Source organism: Chelonoidis abingdonii, chromosome 2 (assembly GCF_003597395.2).
Source record: "Chelonoidis abingdonii isolate Lonesome George chromosome 2, CheloAbing_2.0, whole genome shotgun sequence".
Taxonomy (NCBI): Eukaryota; Metazoa; Chordata; order Testudines; family Testudinidae; genus Chelonoidis; species Chelonoidis abingdonii.
In genome coordinates, this window is record NC_133770.1 from 123812682 (window position 1) to 123827242 (window position 14561).

The following is a 14561-nucleotide window of genomic DNA, read 5'->3' on the forward strand; positions in this document are numbered from 1 at the left end:
CTCTTACCTCGTCTTCCCTCAAACACATCACTGATTTCTCTTAACAACATGGACATGTCACTCAGCTGGGACTCCCAAGCCTCACAGAACACATCAAGATTTTCTTTTGCTATCTTACTAGATGGATGTAATGTCAGTGTTTCTGCAGCAGAAATTATCTGGGGGAAAAAAAAAAAAAAAAGCAGTAATAGAGCAACAAATGTTAAAAACCCATCTTCTCATGTAATGTTACAGGCTAATTTGCAAATGCCTCCACATACAAAACAAGAAACAATGTCAGTATTAAGAAAGGCTTAATACTACATCTATTGAGCAAAACCAGTTATATTTCTAAGGGTATGGCTACACTGGCATTTTAAAGCGCTGGAACTTTCGCGCTCAGGAGTGTGAAAAAACACCCCCTGAGCGCTGCAAGATACAGCGCTGTAAAGCCTCAGTGTAATCAGTGCCGCAGCGCTGGGAGCACGGCTCCCAGCACTGCAGCTACACCTGTAGAGGATGTGGTTTACGTGCAGCACTGGGAGAGCTCTCTCCCAGCGCTGGCGCTCTGACCACACTCACACTTCAAAGCACTGCCGCGGCAGTGCTTTGAAATTTCAAGTGTAGCCATACCCTAAAGCCTTTCGCTGAAACATTCTGGTATTAAATGTATTTGTGAATAGGCAGTTTTTTTAAAAATCAGCATGGACAAAGAGTTCTAGCATATTAGACAACAGGAAAGAGAAGTAAAAGAATACAAGTATTTCATGACATGCTAATTTTAGTTTTATATCCTGCAAACTCTTACAAATTTGAATAATCTGTACACGTGCAAATAATTCCACTGAAGTCAGAAGACCCATGCTCATAAGTAAGGATTATTCATGTATAAAGGTCTGCAGAATTATACCTGTGGAACATGTTGCTTGTTAAAACTAAGTACATGACATTTTCAACTCTTCCACGCTAGTTTGTTATATTCTATCAAAATTAGTTTAGTTTATTGAGATTATGTAACATTTTTATAGTGTTACTGTAGCCATCTTGGCCCCAGGATATTAGGGAGACAACATAGGTGAGGTAATATATCTTTTATAGGACCAATTTCTGTTGTTGAAAGAGACAAGCTTTCAAGCTTACACAGAGCTCTTCTTCAGGTCCGGGAAAAAGTGACAACTAAACACAAGGTGGAAGAAATGGTTACTTCCTTTAACTATGTTTCTTCAAGATGCGATGCAGACTTGTATTCCGCTTACGTGTGTGCGCCCAGCATGCCGGAGCCAGAGAATTTTGCATAGTAGTACCCTGTAGAGGGGCAGCCCTTGGGCCTCATGGTCTTAGCCCCTGCCCTAGCTATATGAGGCAGCACCACCCCAGCCCTCAGTTACTTGGCACTGAATGCCCAGAGACTAAAATTCAAATGCAGAGGGGATGGAGGATGAGTCATGGAATACATGCCTGCATCACGTCTTGAAGAACCACATTTACTGTTAGCAGCCACTTCTTCAAATACAGGCAGCCGTGTATTCCACTTAGGTGACTCACAAGCAGTACCCATCCCTGGAGGCAGGGGTCAAAGTCTACTTAAACAAGGATTGCAGGACCACCCTACCAAAACTTTCATCCACTCTGGAAGATGCAATAATGGCATAATGCTGTGTAAATGTTTGTATGCATGACCACGTAGCAGCCTTGCAAATGTCCAATACTGAGATGTCACTGAGGAATGCTGTTGAGATCTGTTGTGCTCTCATAGAACAAGCTCACAACTACTGAGGAGGCACAGACAAAGCTATTTCATCTGCAATCTTGATACAAGACATTATCCATCTAGAGAGAGTCTGTGAAGAGACTGCTTTCCCTTTCATACCATCTGCATATGACACAAAGAGGCAAGGCAAAGCATGAAACAGTTTAGTCCTGTCCAGGTAGAAGGCTAGACATTGCCTGACGTCTAACATACAGAGGTGCTGCTCTTCTGGAGATGAATGTGGCTTAGGAAAGAATACAGGTAAATATACCTCCTGCTTCAAATGCAACTGAGAAACTATTTCAGACAAAAATTTTGGATGTGGTCATAAAGTCACTCTGTCCTTGGAGAATTGTGTATAAGGAGGCTCTGCCATCAGAGTCTGCAACTCACAGACTCTCTTTCTGGATGTTATTGCAACCAGCAGGGCTGTCTCTAGGGGGCTGCAGGGCCCAAGATAGAGGGTTCTCTCTGCCGGGGGGTGCTCCACCCTGCCTCCGCCCCCAGTCGACCCCTTTCCCCCAAGGCCCCACCCCACCTCTTCCCACACCCACTCCTCCCCGCCCCTTCCTTGCCCTCATCCTGCCTCTTCTCCGCTCAATTCCACAACCCCCCCCAAACGTGCTGCGCCCTTGCTCCTCTCCCCTACTCCCTAGTGCCTCCTGACACTGCCGAAACAGCTGATTGGCAGTAGGTGCTGGGAGGGAGGGGGAAGCACTGACTGGCAGGGCCGCTGGCTGGCAGGAGGCGCTGGGGGTAGGGAGAGGTTGGTAGGGGGCTCCTCCTCGCCTCCTCACCTCACCTCCCTGCCCACCTCCTCACTAAAGCGCAGGGCCTGGGGCAGTCACCTCGATTCACTGTAACCCAGGAGCTACCAGGAACACAGTTTTCTGACACAAAAGTGGAAAGGGACAAGATGCCAGGGGCTTGAATGGAGGTCCCATTAAAGCCACTTGGACCATGTTAAGGTCCCACAGAGGAAACGGCTCCCAGTTCGGAGGATGGAGATGAAGAAGCTCTTTTAAAAATCCTGCTACTATGGCATTGGAGAAGACTGATCTTCCCAGAATGGGGGGATGAAACACTGCTACTGCTGCCAGATATGCAGCAGATGGAGTTTGGACCGAGGCCTACATCAAGAGCGGAACAGATGACATTTCCCGTTGTCCCTTGTGGCAACCAGGCTGGTCAACGCAATTCTCCAAGCTGCAAAGATGACCCAGAGAATGTTTGTCTTCAGAGACCACATGTGAGTCAGGGAAAATTTTTTCCTGAGATGGTGTTATCAGAGTGATGCTCTCCTTGATGGAGAACTACCACAACCTGATTGCCTACTGGCAGAGCATCCTGGAGTGTGCTCCCTCTTTCCTGTTCACATGATACATCGTGGTGGTATTGTGGGTTAGTATGTGAACCATGAGTCTGAGATACAGTACAGAAAAGCAGGCGATGCACTGTAGATGGCCCAAAGCTCCAGCACATTGATATGCAGTGAGAACTCCTGCTCTGACCAGACTCTGAAATTTCAGCAACCCCAGATGTGCTCCCTAGCTCATTAGGGAAGCGTCAGTGACAACAGACCTGATTGAAAAGGGCCAGACGAAGGGAACACCCTGATAAACATTCTCTGGAAGCTTCCACCACTGCAAGGAGTCCAGGACCAGTGGATGGACACAGACCAATCTGTCCAAGGAGTGAAGAGTCGGATGGTAAACTGTCCTAGTCCACAATTTAAAGGTGTGAAGAGGCAACGTTGCAAACTGTTGGCTTGCATGCAGATGGTTCATGTGGCCAAAAAGAATCAGGCACATCTGAACTGTGATGGAAGGCTGAGACTGCAGGCTGAGGCAAAGGTAGCGAATTGCCTGAAAACGGATGGTTGGCAAAAATGTTCTTGAATTTGGAGAGTCTATTAGGGCACCAATGAACTCAATTTTCTTAGTAGGAACCAAAGTTGACTTCTCAGTGTTTAGGATGAGACATGGATGATCAAGCAAGCACAGTGTAGTGCTGACGTGAGAAAGGACTTCTTTGGACTTGCCCCTCAGTAACCAGTCATCCAGATATGGGAAGATGTAGATTCCTTTCTTCCTGAGGTATGTTATCACCACCACTATGTAGTTGGTAAAAACCCCAGGGGCAAAAGAGAAGCTGAAGGGAAGCACCTAATACTGAAAATGGTGCTCCACTATGACGAACTGAAGGGATTTTCTGTGTCTCAGCAAAACTGACACATGAAAGTAGGCTTATGGAGGTCCAGAGCAGCAAACCAGTCATTCAGAGACAACGCAGGGAGGATAGTCGACAGAGTGACCATTTGGAACCGCACATATCTGATATATTTGTTGAGGCCATGAAGGTTGAGGACAGATCTTACCCTTAGAGTCAAAATGGGTGTTTGTGAATGAGAGGATGGTGCCAGAGGAAGGAATGTTGACTGGCCAAACTGTGGATCTGAATGCCACCTCCTCTGAGACCTATGCCCCTTTCTGAGGTAGTCCATCCATCTCAGAGAGAGGCTACGGACCATACTGCTGCTGTTGACAACTAGTAGTGGCACCCCTGCACTTATCATGTATACCTCTAAGGACCATAAGGTAGCCTGAGAGTCCTTGAAGGAGTGCAGAGAGTCTCATTTGTCTTTTCTGAAAAAAGCACTCTGCCGTTGAAGGGCAAATCCTCTGTGGCCTGTTGCATATCGAGAACAATATCTGAATTCTGCAGACCGGATACCTTTCTCACGGTCACTGTCGAGGCCATAACTCTGGCTGAAGTATCCGTGACTTCCTGTGCGGACTGCAGCAAAGTCTTAGCCACCAACAGCCTTCGGTGATAAATGCCTGAAATTCCTTCCTCAAGTCTTTTGGCAGCTGGTCCGCAAACTTAAGACATAACCGTCCAGTTCACAAAGTCGCATTTGGACAGGAATGCCAGCTGGTTAGCAATGTGCATCTGCAAAGAAGAGGTGTAAATCTTCCTATCCATCGGTCCATCCATTTAGATTTCTTACCCTTGCGAGTGGACTTAAATCTGCCCTGCTCGGTTCTACCATTCACCATGGTTATGACCAGGGAATTTGGGGCTACATGTAAGTTAAAACCTTCAAATCCCTGCACCTGTATGAAGTAACTTTTCCCATGTGCTTTGCAGTAGGTGGTACTGAAGCCAGCGTGCTCCAGAGAACCGTAGCATACTCTAACAGCACAATGTTAATAAGGAGGGAGATTCTCCCAGGGCAGATGGCTGCGTGATATCAAACAGCTTATGGGTATCCTACAGCAACTCTGCTTGAATACCCAGGAAAGCAGCCACATGCTGCAAAAGGCCCTGATACGCCTTGAAATCTTCCAGCACCAAAGGAGAAGAGGAGCCAGGCATCTTGCAATTGTGCTGCGACAAAGCTGAAACAGTTAACTATGCCAGAACTGGATCCTGCTCCAGGACTGACAGACCTCGACAGAATGACTTTGGAGGCACCACAATGGGAAGGTTCACTGGTGCCTGGGCCCGTGACAGAGCAATAGTCACCACCACAAACCTGCTCAGTGATCTCACCTTAGTGTGAGATGAGGAGAGGGACCTCCGTGACCAAGAATCACCACATGGATTACATGGAGTTCATTGGTATGGGTAGGGCATCAGTTGGCCACTTGCCCCCATCACAACTGTAAGATGAACATCAATCCTGGTACCATAGTGCTCCATGAATGGCCTGCAATGCAGGTCAGACGATAGAAAGTGAAAGGAGGAAGACCCCAACCTGGATGCCGAAGAGTCCTCAGCTTCAGGGTAGAAAGGCGAGCCAGCTCTGAGGTTGTGAGCAATTGGTCTGACTTATCTGTAGCCCAGAATGAACAGGGAACTGACAGCGATGGCAGAAACGGTACTGGTGGTATCAAATATGCCTTTGTCATTTCCAGTGCTGGCACTGGCATCGACCCCGAAGTCAACAGTGATACCGAGGTGACGGACAGGGCTGAAGCGCAGGGCGGTGAGTGTCACCTCAGTAATATCAGTAGCACCCACAGCAGGGACACTGAAGAAGTTCCCAGCACCAAGCAGGTCCCTTGTGCAGAGCCTGGCACCAGCCCCACTTCCACTGACTATGGAAGGGAAACATCAGGATGCCGTGCCGACAGACCCATAGGTTCAGCAGCCTGCCCAGCCAACAGGGCTATAAACAATGCAGCCCTGGCAAAGTCCAGGACGAAGTGAGAGATGGAACAGAAAGGAAGAGGAGGGTCATTGCTGTCTGACATGCCACCAGTGTTTAAACAGCCAGTGCTGGCATTGCACTCTTTGGTACTGGACTTGACAGATGCTTTGGGGCCAGAACTCGAGTCGATAGTGTGGAGTCACAGACCTCCTTGTGTGGTACCAGGAAGCAGCTGACAGGACCTGTTCTTCCCTTACACCAGTATTCACATGGTGCCAGTTCGTGCTCCTTCTGGAGGAGGCAGACAAGTCCCCATGCAACCTGTTGCGACCTGGACCCGTAGTATGCAACCTTTTCGTCAGCACACTCAATGGGGAATAACTCCTCCCTTTCTTCAGAGCACAAAACAGCAGCAGCATCAGAACCCGAGAATGACCTCTGATCCAATTTAGGCATCAGTGCTGAAGCAGGCTGAACAGCCTGTTCAAGCAGGTGCTGCTTTTGACAAAAGATCCCCCACCCAGTATTGTGAATGATTTGCAAATCGAACATCGTTCCCTGATGTGGGCTTTGCCTAGGCACAGAAAACACTACCCACACAGCAGACACTGTTTAAACCCTGGTGAGGGTGTCACCAGGGAAATAATTAAACTAAACCTAACACTATACTAAGAGTACGAACTAGCCATATACAACTAGAAAAGTCACTAAAAAATAGCGAGGTTGTGAGGTTAGGAACTACACACAGCGCCAACTCCAACCAGGGCGAGGGGGGTCAGAGCAATGCAGCCTCATGTTGCCGGGGGAGGGGGGAAGAGGAGGGAATGGCCACAAGGTGAGAGTGCTGCCCCTCTAGGAGTACTACTAGGTAAAATTCTCTGGCTTTAGTGCACTGTGTGCGCACATACCTAAGTGGAATACGCAGCTGCATCTACTCAAAGAACAGACTGTTTAGCATAAGTAGTTAACACACAAGCTTGAAAGCTTGTCTCTCTCACTGACAGAAGTTGGCCCAATAAGAGATAATACCTCACCCACACTCTGTCTCTAATATAATTAATGACTAATAATAAATACTTAGCACTTTAAAAGAAGCACTTTACATGGGTATCCGCAGGCAGGCATATAGATAAACATACAGTGAATGAAATATTAGGTACAGTATTGCTGTACATAGGTAAGGAAGCAGTATTTGATGCAGTATTGTTCTACATAAAAATATATAGTTACGTGTGCATATACTCGTGTGACAACTGCAAAGAAAATGTATCCACAGGTACTTACAAATGATTAGTCAGTGTTTGTAAAATACATTTTATATATAAAGCACTATGTAAATAATAATTACTATTATTAGGCACAATATTGTTAAGCCCCTGAAGTAGGTGGTGGGCTGTTTACACACGTGTAGTAGTGGCATAATTTTATACTTGGGTAAGCACGGAGGTGTAAGCTTTTAGTGGGTGAAATTCATCCCTGTACAAAGGGCCAGTGAAGGCCTATGTACCAATGAGCCCTATTTAAACTCTCAAAACAAGAATTAAATGATTCATAAGCTTTATATTGGTCCTCCGCACAGAGGTGAAAAGTTCCCTACATAAATAAGAGACTGACTGGTCAGATCTTTGGGTGGGTTGTGGCCACTTTGCAATGCACTGCTACCATACTTTGGCTGCAACACTCAAGCGAACGACCCATGAAGGATAACCATAGTGATCCTGCAGTGGCACAGGGGCTCAGATCACACAATCTCCTTGCTGCTGGCATGGCAGGAAGAGGGGTCCATAGTCAATGAAAAGGAGGCCATGGTGAGGCTACCCCTACTCTACATCTGTCCTGGGCTAATATTCAGCCCAAAGTGGCTGGTATAAGCCAGCATAACTTAAAGCAGACTCGAAGCTACAGCACATGCTGGGAAAGCACACAGGGTATGCAGAAGCTTTATTCCAGCTTTCCACTGTCTTCCAAAATGTCTAGAGCATGAATCAAGATGTACCAGAAGATCTAGCTTGGACACCTGTCTAGAAATATTTACACTGCCTCCTACATGTAATACTTTCACTATGTTTCTTTGTGAACTGAACTGGCATCCATCCAAGCACATATGTTGAATGTTAATCTTAGTGTATATTCATTTTACAAAATTCTACTTAAAATGTGATCAAATGAAAGGTAGGCATACCTGTGGGCCAATGACCTGAAAGGTGTCTTCTGCATGTATGCAAGTAATTTCAAGTGGCTCTGTTCCAGAAACATGCCTCAACAAGCGACATGTCTAAGAAAAAAGTTAAGATATTTTGAAGAGTAAATAATATTATAAATAAGATATATTAAAGAAGGGTACACAGCAGTAAAGTTTATTCTCTTAACCTTAACCTGATCATGCTTACATACATTTGTGTTTCTGGTAGCAACTCCAACATCTAGTTGCTTAGCACTTTCCACATTAAAAATTCTTGCAACCTTTTTTTGAGAAGGTCTAAAAACTTCTATCATTTGATTCAGGCTTATGGATTTTGACAGAAAGAAAGCCCATAGGCCAGAGAAGTGCATTTTCTATGTCCGGGGAAATTCTGGCTGTGATAGAAACTTTTGAAAGTCACTATTTCCATTCAGCGACTTACTTTGTCAGTAAAATGTTGGTAGAAAGTTAAGTAATATTGAATATAAATATTTTAATGTAAGGTCAGACCTGTACCACCACTAAACACCACTACTGCATTGTGATCCCCAAGTGCAGGCAGCCTTTCAAAGGGTATGTCTACACCACAATAAAACACTCCAGCTGTCCTGGGTCAGCTGACTCGGGCTCATGTGGCTACACAATTGTAGTGTAGATGTTCAAATTTTGGCTGGAGCCTGGGCTCTGGGACCCCGTGAGAGGGGAAGGTCCAGGAGCCCAGGCTCCAGCCTGAGCTTGAAAGTCCACACTGCAATTTTATATCGCAACAGATTGAACCCAAGTCAGCTGACCCTAGACCAGGTAAGAGTGTTTTATTGCAGTCTAGGCATACTCTAAAAGGGGAGGGGAAAGAGAAAGCTAGATCAGGCTCCACACAGTAACTGCCCCCCCAGAGCTAGCACATGCTGCCGTCGACTTTTCCTCCTCCTCCAAGGGCATCACATGGGGAAGGAATTCCCTCACATCCCAGAAAAGGAGCAAACAGAGCTGGGGGAGGGGTGTGTGATTCCTCCAGCAACAGCCCAAATTTAGCACCATGGCTCCAGCAGCCCATTTCTCCCTCCCTCCCCCATGCTGGGACAGTCTTCTGCTTCCAGCTAAGTCTACTGATGGTGCATGATGGGAGGGGGCTATTACAGTTGTGTTTATAATTTTTTTACATTTTTCCATATTTAACCCACTCACACGACACTAAAAACTTTACACCTCTACCTTGATCTAACACTGTCCTTGGGAGCCAAAAAATCTACTGTGTTATAGGTGAAACTATGTTATATTGAACTTGCTTTGATCCACCTGAGTGCGCAGCCCCGCTCCCCTGGAGCACTGCTATACCGCGTTATATCCAAATTCGTGTTATATTGGGTGATGTTATATCGAGGTAGCAGTGTATTTAGTTACAAAGTCTAATATTGGAAAGTTAAAAAATTCCAGAATTTATGTTGGCTGCGAAACCTTAATTCTGCATCCTTGTGGGTATGCATTACGACAGTCTTTAATTACTTGAGTAAATTTCCAGACACCCCCCTGTCGCCAGGACCCCACCTCATTCATCACACAGAATGGAGAGCATTCAGAGAATGAACTAGGGTTGTACAGTGAATGAGGCTGTTCTCTGTAGAAGCTGTCAGGTGTATAGAGAAAAAAAAGACAGAACTGCAGAAAGAGAAAAAATGGTCTTGCAATTAAGGCAGGTGAATGTCACACGTGAGAACTCAATTCTATCGCTGTCTATGCCAAAGACTTTCTGTATGATCAGGAGCAAACCACAAACCAAAATGTTGGCAGGTGGCCCCTACTGTGCATTCCTCATTTTCTGTGTGCCCAACTTGAGATTCCTGGGGCCAGATTTGCACAAGTGGAGAGCACTAAGCTGCAACTGAAGTTAAATTTAAGCTGTTGTGGCCACTCTGCATCTCTGCCAGTAGAAACAGTGGTCTATAGGAATGAGAAAAGTGTTGTGAATTACGGGGCTCACAAGTTCTAATCCTATCTCTGCCCGATTCAGTGTGACCTCTAGAAAATCTCCATATCAGTTTTCCCCATCTGTAAAATGGTGTTAATAATGCTCTCTTACTTCAGAGGAACTGCGTAAATAAATTCATTAATATTTATGAGACACTCAAAAACTACAATGATTAGCACCCTGAAAAAGGGTATGAGAATTAATACTTATGTATTCACTGCAGGCTTTGGATGGTGTGCAGTAATTATGGCAGATGCCATACACTGAATGACAAGGATAAAAATACCGAACAGCTGTCTTGTTCCCAGAACACTGTTCAGCCTATAACCTGACTGAGGCAGGGGACTGGTGGAAAATACATAGCCTTTAAGTACATGATCATATACTATCAGTGCAAATACACAAGGGGAAAGAATTAAGATTGTAAGTGTAACCTTAACCCTGACATTTCCTAACTTTCAAATGCTTGACTATGTAACAGACATTCTTTCAATATGCGTTTTTTTCCAATGTAATAATGCTATTTGTGTTAATTTTTTAAAAAACAAAATTTACAGGATATGCAATATCAAGTTGAAATATGGTCCTCATAGTAATATTTCCTGATGGTTGTTTAAATTTCAAATGCAACAGTTTAAATGCAAAAGCTCATGTAATACAGCATAAATTTATCTGAGCCAACATTCCCACTGAAGTCAATGGGAGCACAGTGTGCGCATCCCAAGGCAGCATTTGTTCTTATGTTCTTAAAAGAAAGGAAAAACTCGACAATACTCATTTCTACACCGATACTATAGTGTACATTCACAGCTGAATAAATATGAAAGATTCAGAAACTTGGCAACTAAGAAATTCTGTAGGAAAAATTGTTGCACAAGAGTATTGCACGTTACTTATCCAAGTATACAGTCCTCTGTAGCAATGTAAATAACATAACTCTATACACAGAAAACAAATGTCTTTCAGCAAGAAACTTGATCAGTGATTACTAGTCACATGGAAAACTTCAATTTCAAAGTTCATCTCCTTTTGACGTATCTCTGAGCAAAACAGTGTCAAATTGATTTTTAAAGCAGAAAAGAATTTTTCTGCCATATTCTGAGCAAAATGTATTAGTTTTTGAGCAAACATTAAAAAGCAACAACTCACTGAGAAGGAACAGAGAAAATGTCAGCCCAAAAGGAGAACTTCTGAGAAAGTTACAAACCCGTTTCACTTGCTTTATGACTGAAGTCCATATGTAATCCTAACTACAGTGTTCCCCATTTGCCAGTGCAATTACTCTTATGCACTCTCACATGCACAGACCTCTCTAACTTTCAATCTAGTATGTTTATTAGAAGCAGGATTAATCTAAATGCCACATTTGGAAGTTATCTCCAGTGCTTCAAACACAGATACAGCAAAAGCAGATGTTAAAGTGGAAATAAAAATAGAGTACTCACTTACTTACTCTGTGTGTGCATGTGTGTGTGTGTATGTGTGCGCGCACGCTTAAATTTAAACTCCTGAATTCGTATTTAGGCATTTGCCTGATTTTAAGAATGATGAGCACCTAAAAACTCCCACTGAAATCAATGGAAGCTTTTGGTTGGTTAGTATTCTTGAGAAAGTAGGCAAGTGTTTAAATCTGGATTTAAGAGCCTAACGTTAAGCTCCTATTTATGAAAATCTTGGCACCGATATGCAGTCACAGAGGCCCCCCAAAATCAGGCAACGAGGTTCTTGTGCCCACAGCAAGCAGCAACAGGGACTGTGCAGGTGGGGCAGTGGGTCCAATTCTATAATAGTGAACCCAAATGTTTGGTGCAGTGAGGAAACTCATGCTGCACTCAGACACTATCTTCTAGGAGAATGTAGAGTCCAGTAGTGCCAGAGGTACATTCTACAGGTTAAAACACAAAAGACACCCTGATGAACAGTTCATTTAGATAGATTTTGGCACTTTTTATATTAAATCTATTTGAAAATAAAATTGTTAACTCACCTCAACAAGCTGCTCTTTCTGCTCTGATAGCTTACAAGTACATTCTGCTACAGCTTCTAGATTTCCTTCTACTCCTGTGATTTTTAATGCCTTCAAAACCATGTGATCTGCATGGTATCTTAGCAGGTCTGCTGCCAATGATGTGGCTGCATGGTGAAGCTTCAGTCGTGGTAAGGAAAAGAAAAAATAAGCATTGAAAGATAAATAACAACATGTGAAGCTAATATACAGTAAAAATATTTTAGCGATAGTGGATTCAGCAGATCACCAAGAGGCAGGAATTTAAAAAAGAAAAAGCTTACTGGTACTGAGTTTAGAGGAAGTCTGCAAAGAATGTTTGCACCTCAGGAGATTTATTCTGAAACTTCTACTCAGATACGTAAACTAAAATCCACTCTACGCTCAAAAAAAGCTGTGTATTCAAGCCTTTGGGGGGCAGACAGAAAAGCAGTTGGGGCAGGCCAGGGTATAAGTATTGCATTGCATCCCCCTGGCAATTACTGCAACTGGAATCAGCCCTCCTCTATACCAGCTGCATAAGGTACTGAGGCAACTAGCTCTGTGTGAACAAGGATCAGTGATCCCTCTTCTTGCCCAAACCCAACATGACCTACTGACAGGGGAAGGCCTTTTCCACTGTATACTGTAGATACACAGGCAGAGCCAGATTAAGGCACAGATACTGGAGACAGTTCCTAGTATTCCAGCACCTGGACTCACAGGACATCAGAATCTCACCCTTAATGTTGCAAAGAAAAGCTTGAAAATGTGACCAGGTTGTGATCTAACTTAAGACAAGACACAAATGAGTAAAACAATAGCCCACATCACCCTCTGCCATAGTGGGGGAAAAAAGCCACAGGAGTGGGGCTCGGGGGAGGAAATCCCATGAAAATTCCTTCATATAATCCCAGAAGCAGGGACAGGTCTCCCCAATATGTTATTGGGCCCACCTGGTAGATCCCTGGGGATCCCTTGGAAATCAAGGCCATCTACTTAGAAGACCTGCAGCTCCACACCAGCTGTGGCCCTATAACCCTCTTTCTCCAGCTGCCTGGCAACAGGAATCCACTGGCATCTTAATACTAGGGACACTGCTGGGTATAGCTACAGTGTTGTCATTCTCATACTGTGAGTCTTGCAACAGTCCTAAAGCTCCGGTTGTGGACTCAGTGGAGTTCAGTAAACTCTCAAATTAAAAAAAGTTTCCAGTCCTCATGATTACAGAGAGGAGGTTGGCACAAGAGCACCCTAGAGTCTCAGAAATCAATGGTCAAAGACAAAACAATTACTTATAGGGCTATCAATTAATTACAGTTAAGTCATGCGATTAACTCAAAAAAATTAATAACGAGTAAAAAATTAATCGTGATTAATCACAGTTTTAATCACACTGTTAAACAATAGAACAGCAATTGAAATTTATTAAATATTTTGGATGTTTTTCTACATTTTCATATATATTGTATTCTGTGTTGTAACTGAAATTGAAATGTATTTTTTTATTACAAATATTTGCACTGTAAAAATGATAAAAGAAATACTATTTTTCAATTCAACTCATACAATACTGTAGTGCAATCTCTGTCATGAAAGTGCAACGTACAAATGTAGATTTTTTTGCTTGTTTGTTACACAGATGCACTCAAAAACAGAACAAGGAAAAATTTCAGAGTCTACAAGTCCACTCAGTCCTACTTATCGTTCAGCCAATTGCTAAGACAAACACGGCTTATGAATGCGTACAGAGAGGGAGAGGTGGGACACAGCCCCTCCCCACAACAGAGGGAGCTGGAACATGCTGCAGCCGTGCTGCCTGGTCTGACCCACTGGAGCAGGCTGCAGCCATGCTGCCCAGCCTGCCAGAGCAGCTCCAGCCAGGCCAGAGACTTCCTCCCCTGGCCCTCCCCAGATAAGGTGGGAAGGGATGGGATGGGGTAAAAGTCTGTTTTTCATTTTTGCCTTGTTATTAGAGCCTTCACAAACTTACTACAGTACTTCTGCCTACCTAAATTCCTGCTATATTTTCAGTCAACTGTAGTATTCTTCATTTCGCATTGTAAACTCTTAGGTAATGTTGCCCAGTGCTATTAAATATTGCCATGTTTTAACCCAGAGCTGGGTTCATTGCAGTGATTAATAAAATGATTCTTGCAAATATATTGCATGTATCACAGAAGAGACTGGCAGCATAATTTTGGCAGTGTGCCATAATCTCTAAACATTCTAAGGGTAGGCCCCAACTGCTACTGTAGTGATCAGCTAACTTTAAATAAAAGGCATGTCCTTTGCCCCAAAGCAATCTCCCTACTGAGTTTATAAAGTGGTATTTAAACAACGGAGGTATTATAGCGTCTTAAAATTGAATCTTTCATAATGAAAATTGTAAGGCAACCTAAATATAGGGGTTGCTGCAAGATTTTGGAACCCTCAGAAGCAGAATTAGCTTGGCTCCTGATGAATCAATTTAGAGAGTGAGGAGATGTGGAAGAGTGAGGCAGGTTAGACTTCTCAGCCACACCGAGGACCCAGAACCTGGCC

General features: G+C 44.0%; 1 protein-coding gene across 5 annotated transcripts in view; it reads right to left on the reverse strand.

The window, feature by feature from the left end:
* Positions 1 to 14561, reverse strand: part of CTNNAL1 (catenin alpha like 1) — a 125559-nt gene that overhangs the window by 38809 nt on the left and 72189 nt on the right. For all 5 annotated transcript variants that reach the window (XM_075062658.1, XM_075062657.1, XM_075062660.1 and 2 more), the window contains 3 exons: positions 12021 to 12179; positions 8068 to 8160; positions 8 to 158 (listed from right to left, as the gene is read on the reverse strand). In XM_075062658.1, coding sequence (XP_074918759.1) covers positions 8 to 158; positions 8068 to 8160; positions 12021 to 12179 — 403 coding nt within the window. The remainder of the gene's footprint in view (positions 1 to 7; positions 159 to 8067; positions 8161 to 12020; positions 12180 to 14561) is intronic.